We start from the raw sequence: 20,679 nt of genomic DNA, 5'->3' as shown, positions 1-20,679 counted from the left end.
GTGGTTGTGTCTGTCCTATGTGTTACTTAAATCTCTTTGACATCTCTGTCTTTCCAAGATCAGGGATTACAACCACTCTTCGCTACAAGGCTATAGAGTCCCCGAAGGTGTCAAAGAGCATCCTCTAAAGACAGCAGTTGACAGATGGTGCCAGGTCATGCATGCTTTGAGCCCATCCGGTCTTAGTCTAGTCTGCCCTTCCAAAATGCAATTAATCCTAAGCAGGATGCCACAGTGGAGGGCTGGCGAGAAGCCACGCCCCCGGAGCAAGTCACTCAGGACAGATTCCTAAACTACTCAGGGCAGGCACGGGTGGCCACAGCGGGGGCCCTAACTAAGCAAGCATGGACACAGGAACAGATTTAGTTGCTCATGCCCGCTAGAGTGGCTGGGGAAGTTCCTCGGGGCCTTGGGAGGAGCTTGCAGTCTGTTTAAGTCTCCCCAGAAGCTCTCTGAAGTTCACAGACAAGCATCTCAAGTAGACACTTGTGGTTAGCTGCCTCCCGCTCCAGTCAGAGAAGCATCAAGAACACGAGACAGTGAAGCCAGAGGGGGGCCCAGCCCACTGCTGCCCCACAGTCTGACTACCTGCCTCCAGGAAGAGAGCAAGGGCCTTTTGGAATAGTCATGGAAGGCCCTCTGGAGAAGCAGCCCCAACCTCGGAGGCCACACAGAGCAAGGCGCGGTACCCAAAGTGACCTTTCCCCCTTCTGATGCTGAGCCGTCCAAAATGGATTCCGTTATTTAGAGGGGTTGTTTTCAAGACGAGAGCACGGGCGTTTTAGAAAAATCCCCACCCTAAGAGATCAAGCTAAAAACATACACTGGTCGCTTAAGATGAGAGCTGATCAGGAAAACCCACGGATGTTGAAAGGGCTCTTTCTCCAGCAGCTTTAAGTCAGGGAGGTGTCGGTGAAATAAATAATCCTGGCATTAGGTAATAAGCCTCACCCATAAGGGGATGATTAGCTGCTGAATGAGGGGTACAGGCCGCGAGGGCTGTCAGCTTGTGGATAGGACCAGTCTCTATGGGTGCAGCGTTACAGGGGCAGCCCTGGTGCAGGCAAAAATGGTCCCGGGTAAAGATGTTCCAGGCACCACCAGACAGGAGCAGTGGCTGGAAGGCCAGACAGCCCTCACTTCTTGGGGGAGGGGGAGGAAGACAAGAGTCTGGCAGGAGGGAACTTGTAGGTGGATTCCATGAGGGGAGCCTGCTGGAGCCAGCCAGTGACCCGGACACTGCCACTCTGTGGACAGCTCCTGGGTGGTTCCCTCTGGCTGGCCACAGAGGCTTCTTTGAGGCCTTCCAGGCCCAGCCCAAGGATCCCCTCGGCATGGCCCTGGTGGCTATTGCTTTTGGCAGCCGAGGATCTGCAGGTCCCTTAGAGGTGACGGCGGCGTGGCACGGTTGAAATGCTGCCAGGTCCCGTGGTCTGCACGCAGGTGGCCGGTGTCAAGCAGGCCATGCTGTCTGCGGACCTCACTGCCCAGACCTGGGCAGGCTTGTGAGGCATCTTTGGAGCCTACACAGGCTGCGTGGCTGGCCCAGCACAAGTGAGCCTTTGTAGCCCCGGTTTATGAAACCAGCCACATATTTCCCCGTCACTTTATGAGGTGCTAGCTCGGCCCATGCAAGCTGAGGAAAATAAATCGTCACATGATTTGTACCGCTACAGTTGAGGAGGTCTGAAGTGAACCAGTGCTCCCTTGCAGAAGTGCTGTGCTCCCAACCAAGGCCTTGTGGCTCTACTAGGGGGAGGGCAGACTCAGGATTTCACCCCTGGCGGGACACTCCTGTCCAAGCCACCTGATGGAGAACAGAGACAGAGGCAGTGAGACTGGAGGGTGGTGTTAGGTAAAGAACTTGAGACTTTAGCATCGTGTTCTCCAGGCTGGCTTTCCCACAGGTGAGGGAGGCCCTTTTACCTTTTAAGAGACCCACAGGGCACCTGGTGGGGATGCTCTTGCAAAGTTTGCCACAAGGTAAAGAGCATTCCAGAAGGGCTCTGGCATTAAAATACCTGGCAGGAAGGGCTTTGCCTTGCAATTGAAAAGGATTAGTTTCCTGAGGTGCGTCTATAGGTAGCCACCCATGCACTGTGATTTCTGGCCTCCCCTCATCTCCTGATCCTTTTGTCTTTACCTGTCATTTGTCAGGTACTTCACCAGGCATCCACTTGCATTAATCTGTCCTGTGTGCCTCAAGAAAGCCCTGTGCAGAGTGCGTGCACCCCCCCCCCACCTCCCCAGTCCACCCCCCACCATGCAGAGATATGCTTTGAGCTCAGAGATAAGTGACTTGCTCCAGACACACAGCTAGAATCTGGCAGAGCTTCGCCACTCAGGGTTAGAAAGATGGCCATAGGGTGGGGACCGACGATGCAGCCTGTTGGTAGAGCTCTTACCTAGCGTGTGCATCTCCCTGGGATGAATCCCTAGCATGCAAGTGGGAGAGGAGGGTTAGTGTAGAGGAGATGAGGGGACCGTGTATAAAAACCCCAATTATAATTCAGTGGCTCGCTACTAAAGCGATACTCAAATTGATCATAGTTATAGATTCTAACTACCCTTTGAGCTGAAATCAAGAAAAGCATTTGCATGGGAGCAAATCCAAAATGCCCACTTAGAATAACACGCCACTCAAGGTAACTCCTCATTGCCACCTGGTGGCATTGCTTTTGCATTGCAGAGGCGTAAATAAGAGCAAAGTACAGCTAGACCTCGGCCTGGAGCCAATGGAAGAGACCCCCGTTTGAAGGCCGGAGCCCAAAGTTCCCATCAGTGTTGTGCCCTGGCCACAGCAGCGGAGGCAGGCTACCCCTTCAGCTTCCTGGGTGGCTCATCTTTAGCTATGCAGCCCTCTGTCGACTGACCTTGCTGGAGTCTTCCTCCAAACCCAGAGCTTCCTTGACTCTTCATTTCCTTCCTATGTCACAGTGAACAGGAAGAGACACGTTCAGGCGACGGGCTTTGAGGCTCCGGTGGTGAAGGCCATGGAGGGTTTTCACAAGTTCTTAAACCCCTTTTCTAAAAGTCACACTAACTCTTCCAACAGTGCCCTTGGCCTGATCCTCTTCTGCTGTCCTCTGATCCCAGACCCCTTAGGTCACTTCGCATCCCATTCCCCTTGTGATGGTTAATCTAGATAGTCAACCTGACCAAGATGATGGCAAGATACCTAGAATTCACAGAGCTAACCCCTGAGAGGGCCTTTCCAAACAGGACTGGTAGAGCAAGTGGGAAGGAAGGCCCAGGTAGGTGTATCACTATTCACTAGCCCAGAGGCTAGGCTGGAACCGAAGGGGAAAGCTAAAGTCAGGTGACAGTCCCACTCTTCCTGAGCCAATGTGTCTGTTGCCCCTGGGCCTAGTCTTCCAACACAGACACAAAGGCAATGACTACATCTGCCTCTAGAGGGCAGAGCAGAGATGCTACCGTACTTCATCAGACTCACCTGTGATTCTGTAGTTCAAGGTCAGGGTCCAGAGCAACCTGGCACAGAGGGGGATATTTTTTTCTCTTATAAGGAACAGAACCCCTAACCCACAGAGCCACAGTTAGGAAAGGAAAAGGATGTGTTTTCTGGAAGACTAGTGCTAGGCTAAACCTTGTTCTGGCCTCTCTGCCTGACTTCAGTATCTCTGCTGATGTCTGATTTTCTCTCTACTATAGCTCCAAACAGTTCGGGTCTCCCCTCCCTTCTGGTTCATTGAGGTGGCTTACTGAACTTCAAGCTATCATGCTCTCAAACTACAATAAAATGACCCATGGAGAGGCTGGAAAGATGGCTCAGTGGTTAAGAGCACTGACTGTTCTTCCAGAGGTCCCAAGTTCAATTCCCAGCAACCACATGGTGGCTCATGACCACCTATCTAGCTTATCTATAAAGGGATCTGATGCCCTCTTCTGGTGTGTCTAAAGACAGCGATGTACTCACATAAAATAAATAAATAAATAAATCTTTAAAGAAAAAAAGACCCATGCAAATATAGTGCTCCATATTGACCTTAGATTGTCTGCCCCAGGAACCCATTCAGCATGATTGGAATTAGATCCCCAAACAACTCTGGGCCCTAAGGAACCTGAAGTTTGCATCAGCATTGCCCAGTGTAAGTCCTATAGGGCACACTGATTAGGTCCCTTCGGTCACATGGCCACCCTGAACCAATCCCCGTGGCCGCTGCATTGGAATGTGCTGGTTTGCTCAACTTCTTTCAGGGCTGAGAGGAAGTCCAACCCAAGTCACCCTTGAAGGCCCCTGCCTGCACGAGTGAGACTGTGAGGAAGCAGTGGGCAAAAATCAGAGAAAGCCATCAGTAACTGACATAAGGGTTAGCAGGATAGACGTTTATAAATGGTTTATATTGTATTTATTTACATTATAAACCATCTGGGCTGGCCTTGGCAATGCCATTTCATTCATCCAAAGGGTGGCTTTAGAGGTAGAGGAGATTGTGTTCTGTAGCCTGCCTCCTGCTCCCCTGGCTGTCAGTTTGAACAGTCTAGTTGAAGACACATCCCCCAGGTATCCTTACTTAGAGACCAAGGAGGGAGGGATTTCCTCAGGCTTGTGAGTCCCCCCCCCCCCCGCAGAAGTGCCTAACATCTGCACCCCATCCTAGGGCCTCATGGTCTTCTTCCATTCCCTCTTTTGGTCTCCTGATGGGAAGTGAAGATGCATGTTTGTTCATAGTGGCCTCTCACTGTTCTACCCCACTAAGATTAGTGTTAAGAGTTCAGATAGAGTGGGATCTGCTGGTTCAAGCCTGTAACCCTAGCTACTCAGGAGGCTGAGGCAAGAGGATCACGTGGATCAGGCCCATCAGAGACACAGAGAGAGTGCCAGCCTAGCCTGCATAACTTAATGAGACCACATCTCAAAACAAAAGCTAAGAAAGACGTCTAGGGGTGTAGCTCAGTGACAGAGCCCTTGCCGAGCACGGGAGGAGCCCTGAGTCTGATTTCCACTACTGGAAAAAGAAAAATCCCTACACAAGGTCGAGGTGATTAGGTTCTTAGAGACTCATGGTCCTGAGCCTTGTCCTAAAGATGGGGTCTACAAATGATCTGGGTCTTACTTGAGTCACATAATGGATTAAATTATAGAAACCAGGGACCTAGGCTTGGTAGTTCTTTCCCATGGATGGATGGCTACCACAGGCACCCAGCAGAGAGGCAGCTTAAGTGAAGACCCCCACCACCTTTCCATGGGCATTCTTCAGAATGAATTAGCACCAGGCCACAGACTCGTCGTGAAAAGCCCATAAGCTCACATCTACTGGGTTTAATTCCTGCTAAGGGGGGCTCGCTCTTCCCCATGCTTGGCTCCAGATGTTAATAATCTACTAGCCTGGCATGCTGATGAGGCCAGAGGTGGGATGAGAGCAGGAGCCCTAGGGTCTGGGTGGATGATCAACAAGAAAAGCAACTGAACAATGAGTGTACTATCCCTGCAGAGGATTGTAGCGATTGTAGGATTGCAGCTTTCTGTTCAAAGGCCACCAGTACTCATTCAGAAGCCCTGCCTCAAAGAGCCCCCAGCTCACTGGGGCAGCCACCAAGTTATGATTGGTCAGATGAGCATTAATAAAGGGTAGGCAGTGCAGTGGAGAGAGAATGACCATCTGCCCCCCCCCCCCAAGAGAATTGTGGAGGGACACACGGCAGGCAGGAATACTGGAGGGGACATTGAAGAGACTGCTTGGTGGAGAAAGCCATGAAAGGCTTGTCAGAGGAGGGGTCAGGTCAGGATGTGTGAAGGCACAAAGGCTTACAAAGGCATAGAGGCTTTAAAGAGACACTGCGGAGCGCCAGAGATCTAAGCAAGGGCTCTTCGTGGGAGGGAGAGTGCAGCAAGACCCCGAGAGTTCAGGGCAACGGAACTCCTAATGTAACTGGCGTGCTTTACCCATCAAAACCTGGGAATCTTGACTTGGGTGTGTGTTTTTTTTTAATTTCTTTTTTTTTTTCCTTATTTAAATGCATCCATAAGGTTTAATTTAAACATGACAATCATTAAGTCTGCCCACTCCTGTGTTCTGCCACCTCCCCAGAGGCCACTGGAGCAGTTGGATTTTTGTATATTCCTCTCAGGTACAGGCAGCAGTGTATAGCGCACACCCTGAGGGGCACACCTCAGAGGTGAGTCAGCAGATGGAGAATCTCTGTCTTCAGTTAGAGCCCCAGGCTATGCTCCAGGAACTCAGGAACATCCCTCAGTCTCTGTTTTGTGGCAGCTCTTACACAGTAGTAGGTGCAGAGCCAAGGTCACCTGGCTATTCGAGAACTGGGCTAGGTAGGACTCAAAACTCAGACCTCTGCCTCTTACATCTGCTCTAGGCCTGGCAGGTCTATTTCCTGTCTCTTTGATCACAGTGTGTCAAACCATGAGTGGGGAAAGGTGATGGGTAAGGCCACCATTTCTTGTAAGCATTGCAGGCACTAGGCTGATGTCATAACAACAACCTTCAGTGTAGAACTGTGATTTCAGGAGGCCTTGGTGGTTGTTTTGTTTTGTTAACAGCCTTCTCCTCCCTCCCCCTTTCTCTCCCCCCCCCTCCTCTTTTTCTTCCTCTTTTCCCCACCTCCCCAGCAGCCCTGCACCAAGCCTCAGCTCATCTTGGTCCTCATGTCTGGTCACTATGACAACAAGGACCTTCCATCAGAAAGAGGCCTTCCAGGTATTTTATTTTGGGCTTCAATTAAGCAGGCTGAAGGCTAGAAGCAATGCAGGAAAGAATGTTTTACGTATGGCCTTCGAGACAAGCTGGGTGCTATTTCTAGCTCCTTAATCGGTGTTGCTAAATGGGGTCTTAATGCTAGCTCCCATGGTATTCAGAGTTTTCATCACAGAGACTCCCTCCCCAACCTCACTCTCTCAACCTCCTCCTTAAGGGGAAACACCTCCTTTTTTTTTTTTTTTTTTTTTCTAGCAGCTGTCACTAGGCCCCCAGCCTTTCTAGCCTGACAGTCACTGGCCCTCTGTAGCCCAGCCTTTGGGAATATTTGTTCTGCTCTGTCACACATCTATCAGGAATTGAGTTCTCAGGCTGTCTACCCAAGGGTCACAATTAAATTTCCAGACTCCGCCAACCTCTCCAGATGCCCCATCAAAGCCAGTGTGGAATGAGGGATACATGATTGACGATATTGAAGAAACATTAGCGTTTTTGTGAGTGTTTAAAATCCTTCCCGCTAGTGCTTCCTAAGTCAAGACAGATCACTCATTAAATCTAGGCAGGTTGAGTGTTTTCCTATGCCTAGGGGAACTGAGCCTGGAACCAGGAAGTCAACAGACAACCATTGCTATGTGCCCTTTTGGAATTTTGTATGTGCTATTTAATTCAGTCTTTACCCAACTCCTCTTTAAAGGGAAGATTACGAAAGATGCTGTGTCAGAGTCCATTGCACAGTGAATGCTCAAGGCATGGTTCTCCTTGGGCCCTAGGCTGGGGTGATGAATCAGGAAGGGGAATGGACTATGGGAGCTGCAGCCAAAGCACAAAGGCGTGGAAATGTCTCAGTTTGCCGGTACAAAACCAAGTCAGCAGTTCTCCCCGTTTGCTGCACGTCCCGTCCTCCGGTAGAGGGGTTCTTTGGGGCCTCATTAGTCTTGTTCATTGGAGCAAATTTTTGGAATGATTCACACTCCTACAGTAAACGGGTATTTGTAAAGGTCCTTGGAAAAGACAGAGCGTTGTAAGGATGAGAATGGCTGTGTCCTCGTCCGGATTGAATCTAAAGAGTGGGTTCTTCCCATCTGCCAGTCTTCAGCTCTACCTTCCTTCACATCCCACATCGCGGAGCTGCCAAGACAGATCTAAAGTCCTGTTTCTTGGAAGGCCTTGGGGTCTTTCCTTACCGTGGGTACCTAGGAGTCTCCTGTCCAAAGCCGCTTCCCCCTTAGATGCTACACTGCTCTGGATTCTCTTAAAATGCCGTCTGCAAAAGGCTTTTGCCCACTTGGTGGAAGAGGTTCGCCAACCTATTCACTGGTGGAGAGCCATGGTTCAGGACATCACAGGCCATGGCCGCCGGGGCTAAGACTTTCTCCTGGGTGATCAACCTCAGGGACTCCTCCCCAGCCCAGAGGCTCCCTGGGTGTGGAGGCAGGACAGAGCCTTCCTTGCCTGTACTTGAAGCTGCTGAGGCGTGTGAAGAGTAGATGAGTAAGTTTCTAGCGGGTTAAAGTAGCACCTGCCGCAGTAGATGTGCTGTTGTAGCCCTCATTGTTGTAGTGATCCACTCCACTGTGATACAGCTGGTATCCCTGGCTGTCTCCAGGACTGTGCAGCTAAATTCACAGATGTGTCCTCTGCCCACTCTCCTGACCATCCTGTCAGTGAGCTTGCATGGGTTTGAGGGTGCCAGATTCTTTTCCCCCTCAGTCCTCTGGAGTGGTCAAGCAAGGCTGTGGTACTGGCATGGCAGTAGGACCCAGCAAGAAGCCAAGTTTGAACCAAGTCAGGCCAGGGGATATGCTGGCAGGGGTCATCAGGGCAGCTGCGACAGGTCCTGGGCAATGACCAACCAAGATCAACAGGATCCTCAGTCTGGGCCACTTTGGGAAACTGGTTTTGCCACCACCTAATTAGAACATATATAATTAATTTTCTTTGTCAATGTTTTTCCTGCCAATATATTTGGGCTCATAAACCCTTAATGTCTGCCATACCGTCTCTGTTGTAAAATAAGAAATAAGATGTTTGGGTCTGTGGGAAAACAGATGCTGTAGGCGTTTTATATCCAATATATCAGTTTTCTTGTCATTGAGTAGTGTCTTGTAGAGTTCAGGACTTAGATCCCCAAAGCTCTGTCTGCCCTTATGAAGTCTAGGTAAACTGCTGGCATTTCCTCAAGAGCCTGGTAACAGGGGCCCACAATCCTGCTTGGAGCCAGACACTGGTCTCTGGTATGTGCTTTTTGTTTTGCTGGGTGTTGTTGCCACTCTCCACACCCACTCTTTAGGATGTTCTTAGGAGATTCCTGGTCCTGCTAGGTTGAAACTTGCAGCTTCTGACCTATAACGTATGTGCCACACAAGCTGGTTTTCATTCATGCATTGGGCATTAACATTTTTGAAGTTTAGCTAACATAAGGCATCACCTGCCCGTGAAGCCAGAAGTGGAAACAATCAGCGCTTCTGAATTTGCCAATCCTTATTCTGCATGATGGTGCAGGCACACTGCTCATCCTGACGAACAGAGAGAGCTCCTTGCTCGCTCCCGAGCAGACACTACTTTCCTCTTCTGGAGCTATCTTGCCCAGAAAGACTGGTTCCTCCTGAGCATAATTGAATCCTTTGGCTGAGGTGGGGAGGGGCGAGAGAAGCAGCAGACTGGATCCAAGAATCCAATTTACTCATCACTTTTGCAGAACTTAAGAAAAGCAAGCTTCCTGGTTTCCTCTGGGCCCGTTTCTGAGTTCACACGTGGAAAGGTCAAATAAACACAATAAATCCATTAGAAGGCCTTCATATTAAGCCCCCGGGGCCTCTGCTGATTAGCCAGAGGCTAACATGGTAACATTGCCTAAGTGGAAGGAAGTTTGTCTGACCTTGGCTATTTGGAAACGGTGCCAGCTAGCCTAGCAGTTGTGAATAGCACAACCCAGGCTGCTTCAAGGACTAAAGATGTGTTCCTTGTCACTGGATCTCCAGGGAAAAACACCTCAGATGGGGGTCCAGACCCACGTGGACCTGTTTGTTAACTGTCTGATAGTGGGCAAAAATCCTTTCCTCTGGGTCAGAACATGGGCTCTCCTGCCAGCCTGTGGCTGGGCTTGCTGGGGTTAGGTCCACTTTCAGTGCTAATGCACAACACTCTCTAATGCACAACACACCAGATGACATCACCACATGAAGCTTGAAGAGAGACAAGGCAAAGGCGCCTCTTGAGACCAGCTAGCCACTCTCCTCAGAGCTGGAAGGAGATTGCTTTTACACACACACACACACACACACACACACACACACACTCCCAAATCAGACACTAAGTGCTACTCAACTGTGGCCTTGAGCTATTTACCCGACCCCTCTCTGCCTCAGTTTCTTCACATCTGTAAATGGGCCTACATAAACCACTGCTTCACTGGGCTGTTGTGAGAATTAACTAAGATGAGGGCTATAAACCACAAGAAAGTTCCGTGACGTGGGAAGTGCTGTGTGAACCTTTCCACCTAACTGCTCTCTATCTTATAACTGATGGCAGAAGTTGAGTTCAAGAGCCCAGCAAAGGGTCTTGAGTGTGTCAACAGTCATGAGCCCCTCTAGGTGTCCTCTGATGGAAGAACTGGAAACCTAAAACCACAGCGGGCTGGCGGAGGCTCCAGTCCCAGAGCTACTGAGCCCTGGTTCTCCCACATGGTAGCCATTCTGGCCTGCTCAGATGTGTTTTGACCCAGTATTTCTCAACCTGTGACTTGGGGGTAGACTGACCTTCTCACAGGGGTGGCATATTAGATATTTACATTACAGCTCATAGCGGTAACAAAATTACTGTTAGGAATTAGCAACAAAAATTATTTTATGGTTGGGGGTCACCACAACTGTATTAGAGGGTTGCAGCATCTGGAAGGGTGAGAACCGCTGGTTTAGATAGCCAATCTGTGGCTTTCAACATGGGCCTTACCCCACCAGGCAGACCCTACCTTCTACACCAACTGCCTCGTTTTTCTGTGTTGGTCCCCAAGGACACTGGCTGCTCTGAAATATTAATAGCTGTCATTGAGTGCTACAAAGGCCAGGACCTTTGGTAAGTCCCTGGCCTCTGCCCCTTACCTGATCTTCCCACTGCTCCTTGTGAAGCAGGGGATGACCTTATTTAACCAAAAGGAAAAAAAAAAAAAAGCAACCAGGTTTATCAAGCCTGAACTCAACTTAGGTTTCAACTGCAGGTCAGGGCTGTTTCTCCATTGTAGTAATGCCTCTCTCTCTTAAGCAGTGCCGAGTTCTGTTCCGGCAGGAGTGACTTCATTATTACTCATTAGCTAGAATTAGCTGCAATTCATCTTCTGGCCAAGCTCTTGTTTGATTTAGACCAGGACTCTAATTCTCTCATACGGTTTTGCTCTCTCCTCATTGCTATTTTTAACTGAACTTCTGATAGCGACAGAGTGCATCTTATACTACTGAGTCCCAGGGTCATTTCCGTCACTCAGCCCTGACCTTACACATAACTCACTGTCACCGCCAGTCCCCCGCCCTGCTCTCTTTTGTTGTAACTTCCTTATTTATTTGCTTATCAACTCATTTGAGATTTAGTGTGCATGCCCGAATCCACCACCCATATGGAAGATCAGAACGTTGACACCCGAGTGCCTCTGTGCCTATTTCTGTCCCTTCCTTCCCACACTCCCCTGCTGCGTGATGGTGGCTGAGTTTTCTGTTTACTCTTCCTTTGCTCTTTCCTTACTGATTTTCAGCATCCATGTGCATACCTACAAGATTCTTTGTTCAGTTTGTCTACTTACCTCTTCCTGCATCAGGACCACCCTGGATTCATGGCTATAGCATTGACTAACCTCCCATTTAGAGGACAGGTCTGGCTGCCCCACATGCCTCACTCTTCTAGCATGGGAACAGATGCACCCTGGGAATGGGAACCCCATTCCTGGGCCCCAACCCCACCCATAGCACCAGCTGTCTCAGAGAGCACAGCCCTGACCCCCACCGATGGTGGGCATATTTATCTTAGTATCTGCTGGACAGCAAGTAGCCCCAGGGATGTATCAGAAGAGAAAACATGGAGGGCAGTTTCTCTCTCTTTGTGTGACTAGGGATGTCCTTGCCCAAGGCCAGCACATCAAGCTATCCTGCATCGACGCCCTGGGACACACACACACACACACACACACACACACACACACACACACATCTTCCATCTTGTTTGCAACAGAATCTCTAACTAGCCTGTGAGTTTCCAGCAATCTTTGTTTCCACTTGCCAGTAGGAGTGTTGGGATTGCAGGTGCAAGCTACCACGTCCAGCCTCCCATAGGCTCTGAGCAGCCGGACTCAGGTCCTGACACTTGTACGGTGATCACAGAGCATCTCCCAGGAAAGGGCTACCTTCTATTATTAGTGCTCATTACCTGGCTCCATGCGCTTCAGTGCCTTTTATAGACAAGAAGGCTCACTTAAGCTGCTTCTGCCTCCCAGAGCCTGAGCTTCTCCATCTTAATGACCTTGCCGTTTTCAGTAAGACTAGGCAGCAGGGATGATACCTGGTCCTGCCTATGGGAGCCAGAGTTTATCGGGAAGGAGATAACAAAAAAAAAAAAAAAATGATTCCGTATGGACCCAAGAGCTCAGGGTTTGATGGGAGCTGGGGATGGGGAAAACAGATTCCCCCAAAGTCCTACTTAGGACAAGATCTGCAAGTTGGGCAGAGTATTTCAACTGCGGTTTGTCTCAGAATTCTTGGGCTTGGTCATCATAATGATGCTGGTCTTGCTGTGGAGTGAGATGGGAAGAGCAGAGGGGCAGGTTGGAGCTGTCTGAGAGGGTAGCGTGGACACCTAGGCTGCTTCATGGTGGCGTTGGGAAAGGACCAAAGGGCTCAGAGTACATATAGAAACTAGGAGAGAACATGGGTTGGGAAGGGGTTCGGGAGTGGGCCAGGGAACCTGGTATTTGAGCTCAAAGTATAGGGATCCAACCAGTTCTAAGGAGGGGACAGGGCACGGGAATTTGACTCCCTCAAAGAATGTGGTGATCTCTGCAGAACACCCTGGCCTGTAGAACAATGTGTAAGAGCTGTCTGGATGCAGCATGAACCCCCAGATCCCAAATCTTAGGGCCCTATGTGAAACCCATACAGATGACTCGGCAAAGCTAATGAGGGTCCCAGCCTAGAGCCAGGGTAGAGGTCCCGGGTAACAATGGCCCTAATGTTATCAGAGTAGCAGCAAAGCAAATATTAAGTTGAGGGGAATGTCAACATGAACAGCAGTTGGAGAGATTCAGATGAATTGAGAACAGCAGGGCATTCCGTGGGAAGGCTAAAGCCATGTAAAGTATGGGTGGCATAGCAATTTTCAGACAATCATCCTTGCCTAAGATGTCTCTGCAGAATTGGGGGCTGGGTAAAGTTGTGGTGGCCTTGGTATGAGGTGACACTTCTGGCGGGTCCTTTTGTGCACAGTTCTTGTGATCAGCCACACATACACAGAGCATCCTCCTTTACAACCAAGCGCTTTATTTATTGTTGTTAGGACTTGGCAATGGTGACCTCACTTAGATTCTGACAACCTTCACAGGCATGTCATTCCTCCCAAGACAGAAACATCACAAACGCACCAGAATACTGCCATTGATCGCTCTGATCAGAATTTAGGAATAGGAAAGTAGAAGAAAGAGAAATACACATGTTTAGAATTCCTTTCATTTCAAAGACTGGCTTTCTGGCACTTCGCAGCATATATATATATGACATCTTTTGTTAGTAGAGAGATTTCAGGTTTGTTGTTGAAAGCGCCTGGCTTTGGCCGTGAACCAAGGACAGGCTGAAGTGGAGTTTCCCTCTAGTACCGGTCTTTATATCCCAGCCCAGATCTCTGAAGCTAGACACGTAATAGCCATTCATCCCCCATCTCTCCCCACCCCACCCCAACCCCAAACCACGTTGGCTTAGAGATTGCAAAGGCCCATCAGAGCTGATCACAGCCAGCAGGGCATGGCTACACTTCCCAGAGCCCATTCCTCCTCACAGCTGGCAGAAGCACAGTAGCTAGCCAACGTCTGACTCCAACAGGGCTGGGTATGCAGCAAAGCCAGAAGTGAACACACACGCACCCAAGAGCCTGGCCAGGAGGCAGACAAGGCCTGGGAACAGAGACATGATGTGCAGGCTCAGGTCTGCAGATAGATAGATCCCTTGCTCCTCTGAGAATGCCCCTGTAGACCAGTGCCTAAAATTGGCCTTGGCGAGAGAGCTGAGTGTTTCCTCTGATCAGTCTTGCCTCTGCAGAGTGCCGCTGAGAGCCAGCTTCCCCCTGGGGCCTACCCTGTCTATGTAAATCCTGGATATCTGCCTCTTCTCAGAGGCTTGGCAACCACAGCCCTGGGCTCCAAGGCCCACCCCACGTTCATCTTCCAGATCCCTCCAAGCTCCCTTTGTCGTGTGCATTTGTTCCTATGAAACCTAAGTTGGTATGGTTCCCTAAGGCTTTCCACTGTCAGGGACGCAGTGCGAATCTGTCCTGCCAACCTGAACCCATGGAAAGGCACATAGGTTGTCACAGCAGGTCGTTTGCTGCTCTGGCAGTGACACTGGAGCTGGAGAAGAAAATCGAGGCAGCCCTGCCACTTGAGGGGCAGAGTTCAGGCCTTCCATTCTTACCTGTATAGAAATGGCCTTCCTTCCCACCAGTCATCCTTCCACCATCCACTCTGAAGTGTTTGCTCATGCTCCATTCTGCTGACCCTCCACACTGAGCAGGGCTTTCCCGCCAAAGGCCACTTCCCTTGAGACAGTCAGCAGACTCAGGCTTTTGCTAGGGCGGTGATGGGAATGCCATTGCCCCAAGAGTCTGACTATTCTTTGTAGATTCTCACAATGTGTGGTCTGTGGAGCTCGTGGCTTCTCTGAACCTTGGTTCACCCCAAGTGGCCAGTGCTGTCAGGTTCCCTGCTTCATGTCTCCACCACCCTGTCACATTTGCTTTATGTCTTCCTAGAGTCTGCCCAGCTGTCTAGCCTGCCACTGCCTTCCTTGGTTTCCATCTCTGTTGTGGCGTAACTTCATACACACACAGGAGAAGTGTGCATATCATTTCTGTCACTCAGCTGGGAAGGGCACCAGCATAGAGCCCAGGCTGTTCCATGGCGCTCACTACTGTCTACCCAACACCCTCACACTTGAACAATTCTAGTGGAAGGGGAGGAAGAGAGGGCTCAGTGAGTAAGAGCACTGCTGCTCTTCCAGCCGACTCCGTACTCACATGATGGCTCACAGCTGTCTGTAACCCTAGTTCCAGGGGCCCAGTGCCTTCTTTTGGCCTCCATGGGCACCAGGAGTGCACGTGGTGCACAGACATACATGCAGGCAAAACACCTGTGTATGCTGCGTATCTCATTTCCTTTATGAACTGCCAAACAGGTAGCGCCCAGGTCTTCTAAGATCAGCTTTTAAGGACTGTCACTCAAATGCTTTCCCATCTGCCTCCGATTGACTAACACCCACCTCATGACTTACACCGTGCACACAGGCATGATGGTAGGCTGGTGGCTCACATCTTGGCAGGTCCCAGGGCAGGTGAGGAGACATAAGAAGCCCGAAGGAGCAGCTGAAGCCATCGGTCTCTGTGCCAGACTCTCCACCAGTCTACATTCCTGACAGTGCACTCTTTGAGCTAACTCCATGAGCTAACTTACCGTTTTTGCAGATGGCAACAGAGTCTCTGGAAATCCTGTGGTCCTCTATAGGTCACACAGGGGTTAGTGACAGATGACTGAGAAAATTTTACCCCAGATTTTCAACAGGACTGGGATGTTTGTAGCATAGAACTGGGCACTCTGCAGCTGCCTGGGGAAGTCTTTGTCAAGAGCAGAAAGTGGTTGTCCATAAGCGTAGCAAACTGAAACAATGTGTAACAATGTTTTCCAAGATGCTTCTAGCGCTGGCCGCTTTAAAGCATTCTTTAGCAAGAACCTTGTTAAAGCAGAGGGCAGGCTATGCCATGCCATCGACACCCTATCCTCAAGTGATGCCATCCTGTCCCATTTTACAGATGACAGATGTGTGGCTGGGAGAAGAGGGGCCAGCTGCTTCTGGCTGGGAGGACTGAGTGTGAACTGGGCTTCTGAGCCAGCCTCTTCTTTTCACTTATTCTTGTCCGTCTGTGTGTTCACACCTGCTCCCTGTCCCAGGAGAGTAAGGCCCTAACTCAGGAAGTGAACTCCTTTCTTCAGATGTAACTTTTTTGAAGAATATTAGGTAAAGAAAGTGTCCAGGTCACAAGCTGCTGCCTGCCGGCATCAAGGCAAGCTGACTAGCAGAGCCAAACACAAATCTAAAAGGAACCCCTCTGCCTTTACCGCCACTCCAGTCACCAAATTCTGAATATGACCCGACACGCCCTGAGCATCACCAGCCATGCCCTGAATGTCATCAGCTACTTTTGATTACAGGGTTTTGGGGAGTCACACATGACACACTTTTCTTTCTCTTAAAATTATGCATGAGAGGCTCGCCCCTGGGCTCACGTGTACCTGGGGCCCCTTCGTGCCCAGAGCTGATTTGTTTTCTCCTCTGTGAACAGTGTTGATTTGGGCACCCAACTGGTAAGGAGCAACAACAGGGCTGCTTCCATTGCCTCTGTTACAGTATCATCAGGGAGGTGGGCAGCTGTGCCCTGGAAAGTAGCCATGGAGGGGGGGAGGGGAGAAGACAAGAGTCTCAGGCTGTGGCTCACGCAGTCTGCCAGGAGTCTGGAAGACAGGTGTCTCTACCTTTCCACCTTCACTCTGGCCTTGGGCCCACTTTTTTATTATTGTTCTTTGAGAGGGGCAGTATGACACTCTAAATGCAAGCGTTACAACTCTACACAAGTCTTTCTTCTCCAAGCCTCAGCTTCCTTCTCTCTCAGCCAGGAATGAGTAGCCACACTGACTTTAGACCTCAGTGAGATACATTCACCCTTGCAACAGGCCAAGCAGAAGCTCAGTAAACGTGGGTGAGGTAGAAGATAAATTCCCACTTCTGGTTCCCACTTCTGGGCTTGAGTCCTGGTTTCCCACTTACCAGCTGTGCACCCTTAGGTAGATGGCTTGTGTAGCCTCTTTCAGCCTTTTCCTCCTTAAAATAGAGATGATAATGATATTTATTGGCCCCAGGAGTTGTTATGAGTTTTTGATACATGCATTTGCATGAATTGAGCCCCCCAAAGAACGTGTGTGTGTGTGTGTGTCTGCATGTCTGTATAATAAACTTTAAGGAGAAAGCAACTACAAGAATATTTTATTCCTCACAATCCCGGCTTAGGGGGCAGCCAGGTGTTGTAGGCAGAGGGATTAGAGTAGGGTCTTGATTGACAGGGCAGGGCAGCATGTGGGAGGGCACTGTGAGGGACAAGGGGCAGGGAAGGAAGGATGGGGGTGTTGCTGTAATGGAGCTGGGAACAGTATGCCGGGCAGGGCAGGATGGCCGGGCAGGGCAGGTTGGGATACACGGCTGGCATCCCCTGGGTAGCCTCCTTTTGTATGAGAATCAAAAGATAAGAGGAGAAAGTGAAGCTACTAGCCTGGGGTCTGGCCTCAGCAAAGGACAGCAAGATGTGGCCTTGCTTGGATGCTTGGATGTATCATCTGGCCCTCATGCGAGTCCCACTTGGATTCCGGTGGTGGCCCATTAGAACTGCACCTCTCCCAGAAGCTCCCTCAAACCCCAGCTGCCATTGCCCCTCCCTCCTGATACCATTCCCACACAGCTGACCATTTGTGTTGGCTCCTTATGATTTGACCACAATTCTATGTACTCTGTTACCAAAAGAACGCTTAGAACCAGGCAGTGGTGGCGCACGCCTTTAATCCCAGCACTTGGGGAGGCAGAGGCAGGTGGATTTCTGAGTTCGAGGCCAGCCTGGTCTACAGAGTGAGTTCCAGGACATCCAGGATTATACAGAGAAACCCTGTCTCAAAAAATCAAAAAAAAAAAAAAAAAAAAAAGAAAAAGAAGAAAAAAAAAAAGGACGCTTAGCTGCAGCGCAAAACATTGAGGCCGTATGTCAGTCACAGGTGAATGGGACCACTGTCTTCTTCTTTCTCCACTGGTCTGTTTTAGCCACCAGCCCTGTCCCTGCCCTCAGCTTCCCTGTCTCCCTGATCCCTGTCTGTTTTCTCTACTTGTAACACTGCCCAGCCTCAGTGTGCCTATAACACTCCTACCCATACTTCAAAACCCTATTCAGGTTTCTCTCCTCAAAGCTTTCCGGCAGCTGCCTAGTTTCTGTCCCTTTGAGCTCAGAATTCTTTCCTATATTAACACTTTTAAAATAATTCACTTGCTGGGGCTAGAGAGATGGCTCAGAGGCTAAGAGGCTGCTCTTCCAAAGGACTAGGGGTTCAACTCCCAGAACCAGCACGGTGGCTCCTAACCACCTGTATGTAACTTCTGTTCCAGGGGATCCGACATCCTCTTTTGGCCTCTGTGGGCACAAGGCTAACAAATGATACACAGATATACATGCAAGCAGAGCACCATGAAAGCAAAATTAAAAACAAAAACAAAAACATTCATTCACTTAAAAATCTTAGGTCATAAGGAAATCCCAGACCACAAGCTCACCTCCAGGGCTGGCTCTGGCCCTGGCTGAGTTGTCTCTGTATCCCTAGGATTACCACAGGAAATGAAAGAGGAAAGAATTAATATGTGTATCTGCAGTGAGCTGGTGTAACTCAGTAAACTGTCCTGTATCGAGAGGTGCCAGTGCACCACAGTGGGCGTATGGAGGTCAGAGGGCCACTTTGGGAAGTGGGTTCCCTCCTACCATGTTGAGTCAGAGTCTCATCTGCTTTCCATCTCTACACTGGTGTGCTGGGCTTACAGATGCCTGCAGCTGCAGCTGGATTTTTTAAGTGGCTTCTGGTGCTCACTGTCAGGTTAGCAGGCTTGTGTGGGGAGCACTTCTATCCCTTGAGCCACCTTCCAGGTCCCTGGTGGATTTTAACTTACCTCCCTTCCCCCGCCCCCCAGAACTTGAGTGCTTCCATTGCCCATCATAAACACTGGAGGGAAAGCATGTGGGTTTGAATAGCCTGGTGGAATCTAACCTGTCTGTTTGCTTGTGTTGAGACAGGATCTGGCTGTGTTGCCCAGGCTGGTATTGAACTTCTGGGCTCAAATGATCCTTCCGCCTCAGCCTCCTAAGTAGTACCCTGAGATAAATCATCCTGTTTCTAAAAGGATTCCTCTTTCAAACGTTGTGAGCCACACATTCTATATCAGAACTTACCCTGGCAGTGGATAACTTTGTTTCCACTATTCATCTTTAAATACCACTATTTAGCGGTTGTTCTAAATCTTCTAGTCTGAGCAGCTGCAGCTGCCTTTCATAATCATTGCTGAGGGCCTCTTACTGCAAGCAGGGATGGCTCTTCAGTAGCAGGGAGCACTCAGCCAGCTCAGGGGCAAGGGTAGGCGGCAGGCAAGCTAGGCGGAGTGAGGAGGTGCGGGCACTCACATTTGCTTCACTGTCTTTGCAGCTGAGCCTCTGCCGCTGATGGACCTGTGCCGGCGATCCATCCGCTCAGCCCTGGGCCGACAGCGCCTACGTGACATCGGCTCCCTGCCCCTGCCTCAGTCTCTGAAAAACTACCTGCAGTACCAGTGAGCAGCGCTGAGGATTGGCTGTCATCTGTGGTCACACAGTTCCAGAGCGTCAGGACACATCACTGACTTGGAAAAGGAATGCCTGTTGCCATTGCTGCCACCGACCAGGACCAGGAGGCCACCTCGTGAACCAGAGCGTAGAGACCATTATCTTCCTCAAGAGAATCAATAAAACATTGGGCAGGAGATGGCATCCAGTTAGTTCCCCACTGCAGACAGGCCCAGGAAAATTGGCCAGTGGAGAGAAAATAGGTACTGAATAATGAATGACAGAAGCCAGCCCTTGATGGTCTCCTCCACGCCTGCCCCTGGCCAGGGCAGAGAGACTGTCCTCCATTTTAAGACTTGGTACCACTTTGAGAGATGAGTCCAGGGTCCCACAGCAGGGCAAAAGCACCTGGCCTTACCTCTCTGAACCTGTTTCCTCATCCCCTCCTGCCCTCTTCAGTCATGGATAAAGTTCTTTGGCCACCCCCCTCCCTACTCTATTCAGGAACATGAATCTGATGACTTGCCCTGGGGACAGAGTTTCTTCTTGGGTATGATCATTATAAGTAGTGTTTGCATTTTTTTTTTGAAAGAGGAGTGTGGTGAAGGTGGCTTTCTCCCAAAGGTGCTAAGGAAGATGGGGCCCTTGTGACACCAAGTCTGAGACACCCTGAGTACCCAGGGCTCTGGCAGCCATCATTCAGGGTGAAGCCTGGCTGTCACAAAGCTTTCTTTGAGCAAATTATTTTTTCACTGTAGGAGACTTCCAGTTTGTTTCTCGTTTCCGATATGTGTGTGATGCAGTGATGCACCATTTATTTATCAGCTGGGGCCCCACGGTGTGGCCTTGGGACTGCAAAGGTGGGTATAACAGTCTCTGCAGGACCTGAGACCTATCCTCTCACAGAATGTTGCTGTTGCTGCTGCTGCTGCTGCCAGCACCACCATTTGGCATCTTTCGTGTGTTCCAAGATACCCTTCACCCAGACTCGGTTTTAACTGGAAATCATCACAGAGTAGGATACAGAGCCAGACAGCGCAGCCTACACTGTAATGTGAATGTGACCTACAAGCAAGGAACATTTCTAATAAAGTTTGTCATTCTGTCCTTCAGCTGTGTGTAAAGTGCTCTATCCATCATCCTCCCTGGTTTGTCCCCAGATCCACAGACATCAAACCTGGGAGTGCCTCTCTGTACACACACATACACATGCGCACGCGTCCACATTCGAACCCCAACCACAGAGATGTTGTAGAGACCAGATCTGGAAGACACTCTGTCCCCAGGATCTTCAAAGACTCCCATAAGCCCTGATGCTGAAGCCTTAGATGTTCAAGGTGACCAGGGCCAGTCAGGGTAAACC

At 50.0% G+C, this 20,679-nt stretch overlaps 1 protein-coding gene across 1 annotated transcript in view; it reads left to right on the top strand.

Annotated features, from left to right (window-relative positions):
• The window catches only part of Spsb4 (splA/ryanodine receptor domain and SOCS box containing 4), a 75,707-nt gene extending 55,289 nt beyond the window's left edge, over positions 1 to 20,418 (top strand). Inside the window, exon 3 of the mRNA XM_021172929.2 lies at positions 19,201 to 20,418. Coding sequence (XP_021028588.1) covers positions 19,201 to 19,328 — 128 coding nt within the window. The 3' untranslated portion in view covers positions 19,329 to 20,418. The remainder of the gene's footprint in view (positions 1 to 19,200) is intronic.
• Positions 20,419 to 20,679: the final 261 nt, after the last annotated feature.

The sequence above is a fragment of the Mus caroli genome, unplaced genomic scaffold (genome assembly GCF_978045245.1).
Source record: "Mus caroli unplaced genomic scaffold, Mus_caroli_1 scaffold_11, whole genome shotgun sequence".
In the NCBI taxonomy this organism is placed as follows: Eukaryota; Metazoa; Chordata; class Mammalia; order Rodentia; family Muridae; genus Mus; species Mus caroli.
This window is presented reverse-complemented; position numbering and strand designations above follow the sequence as displayed.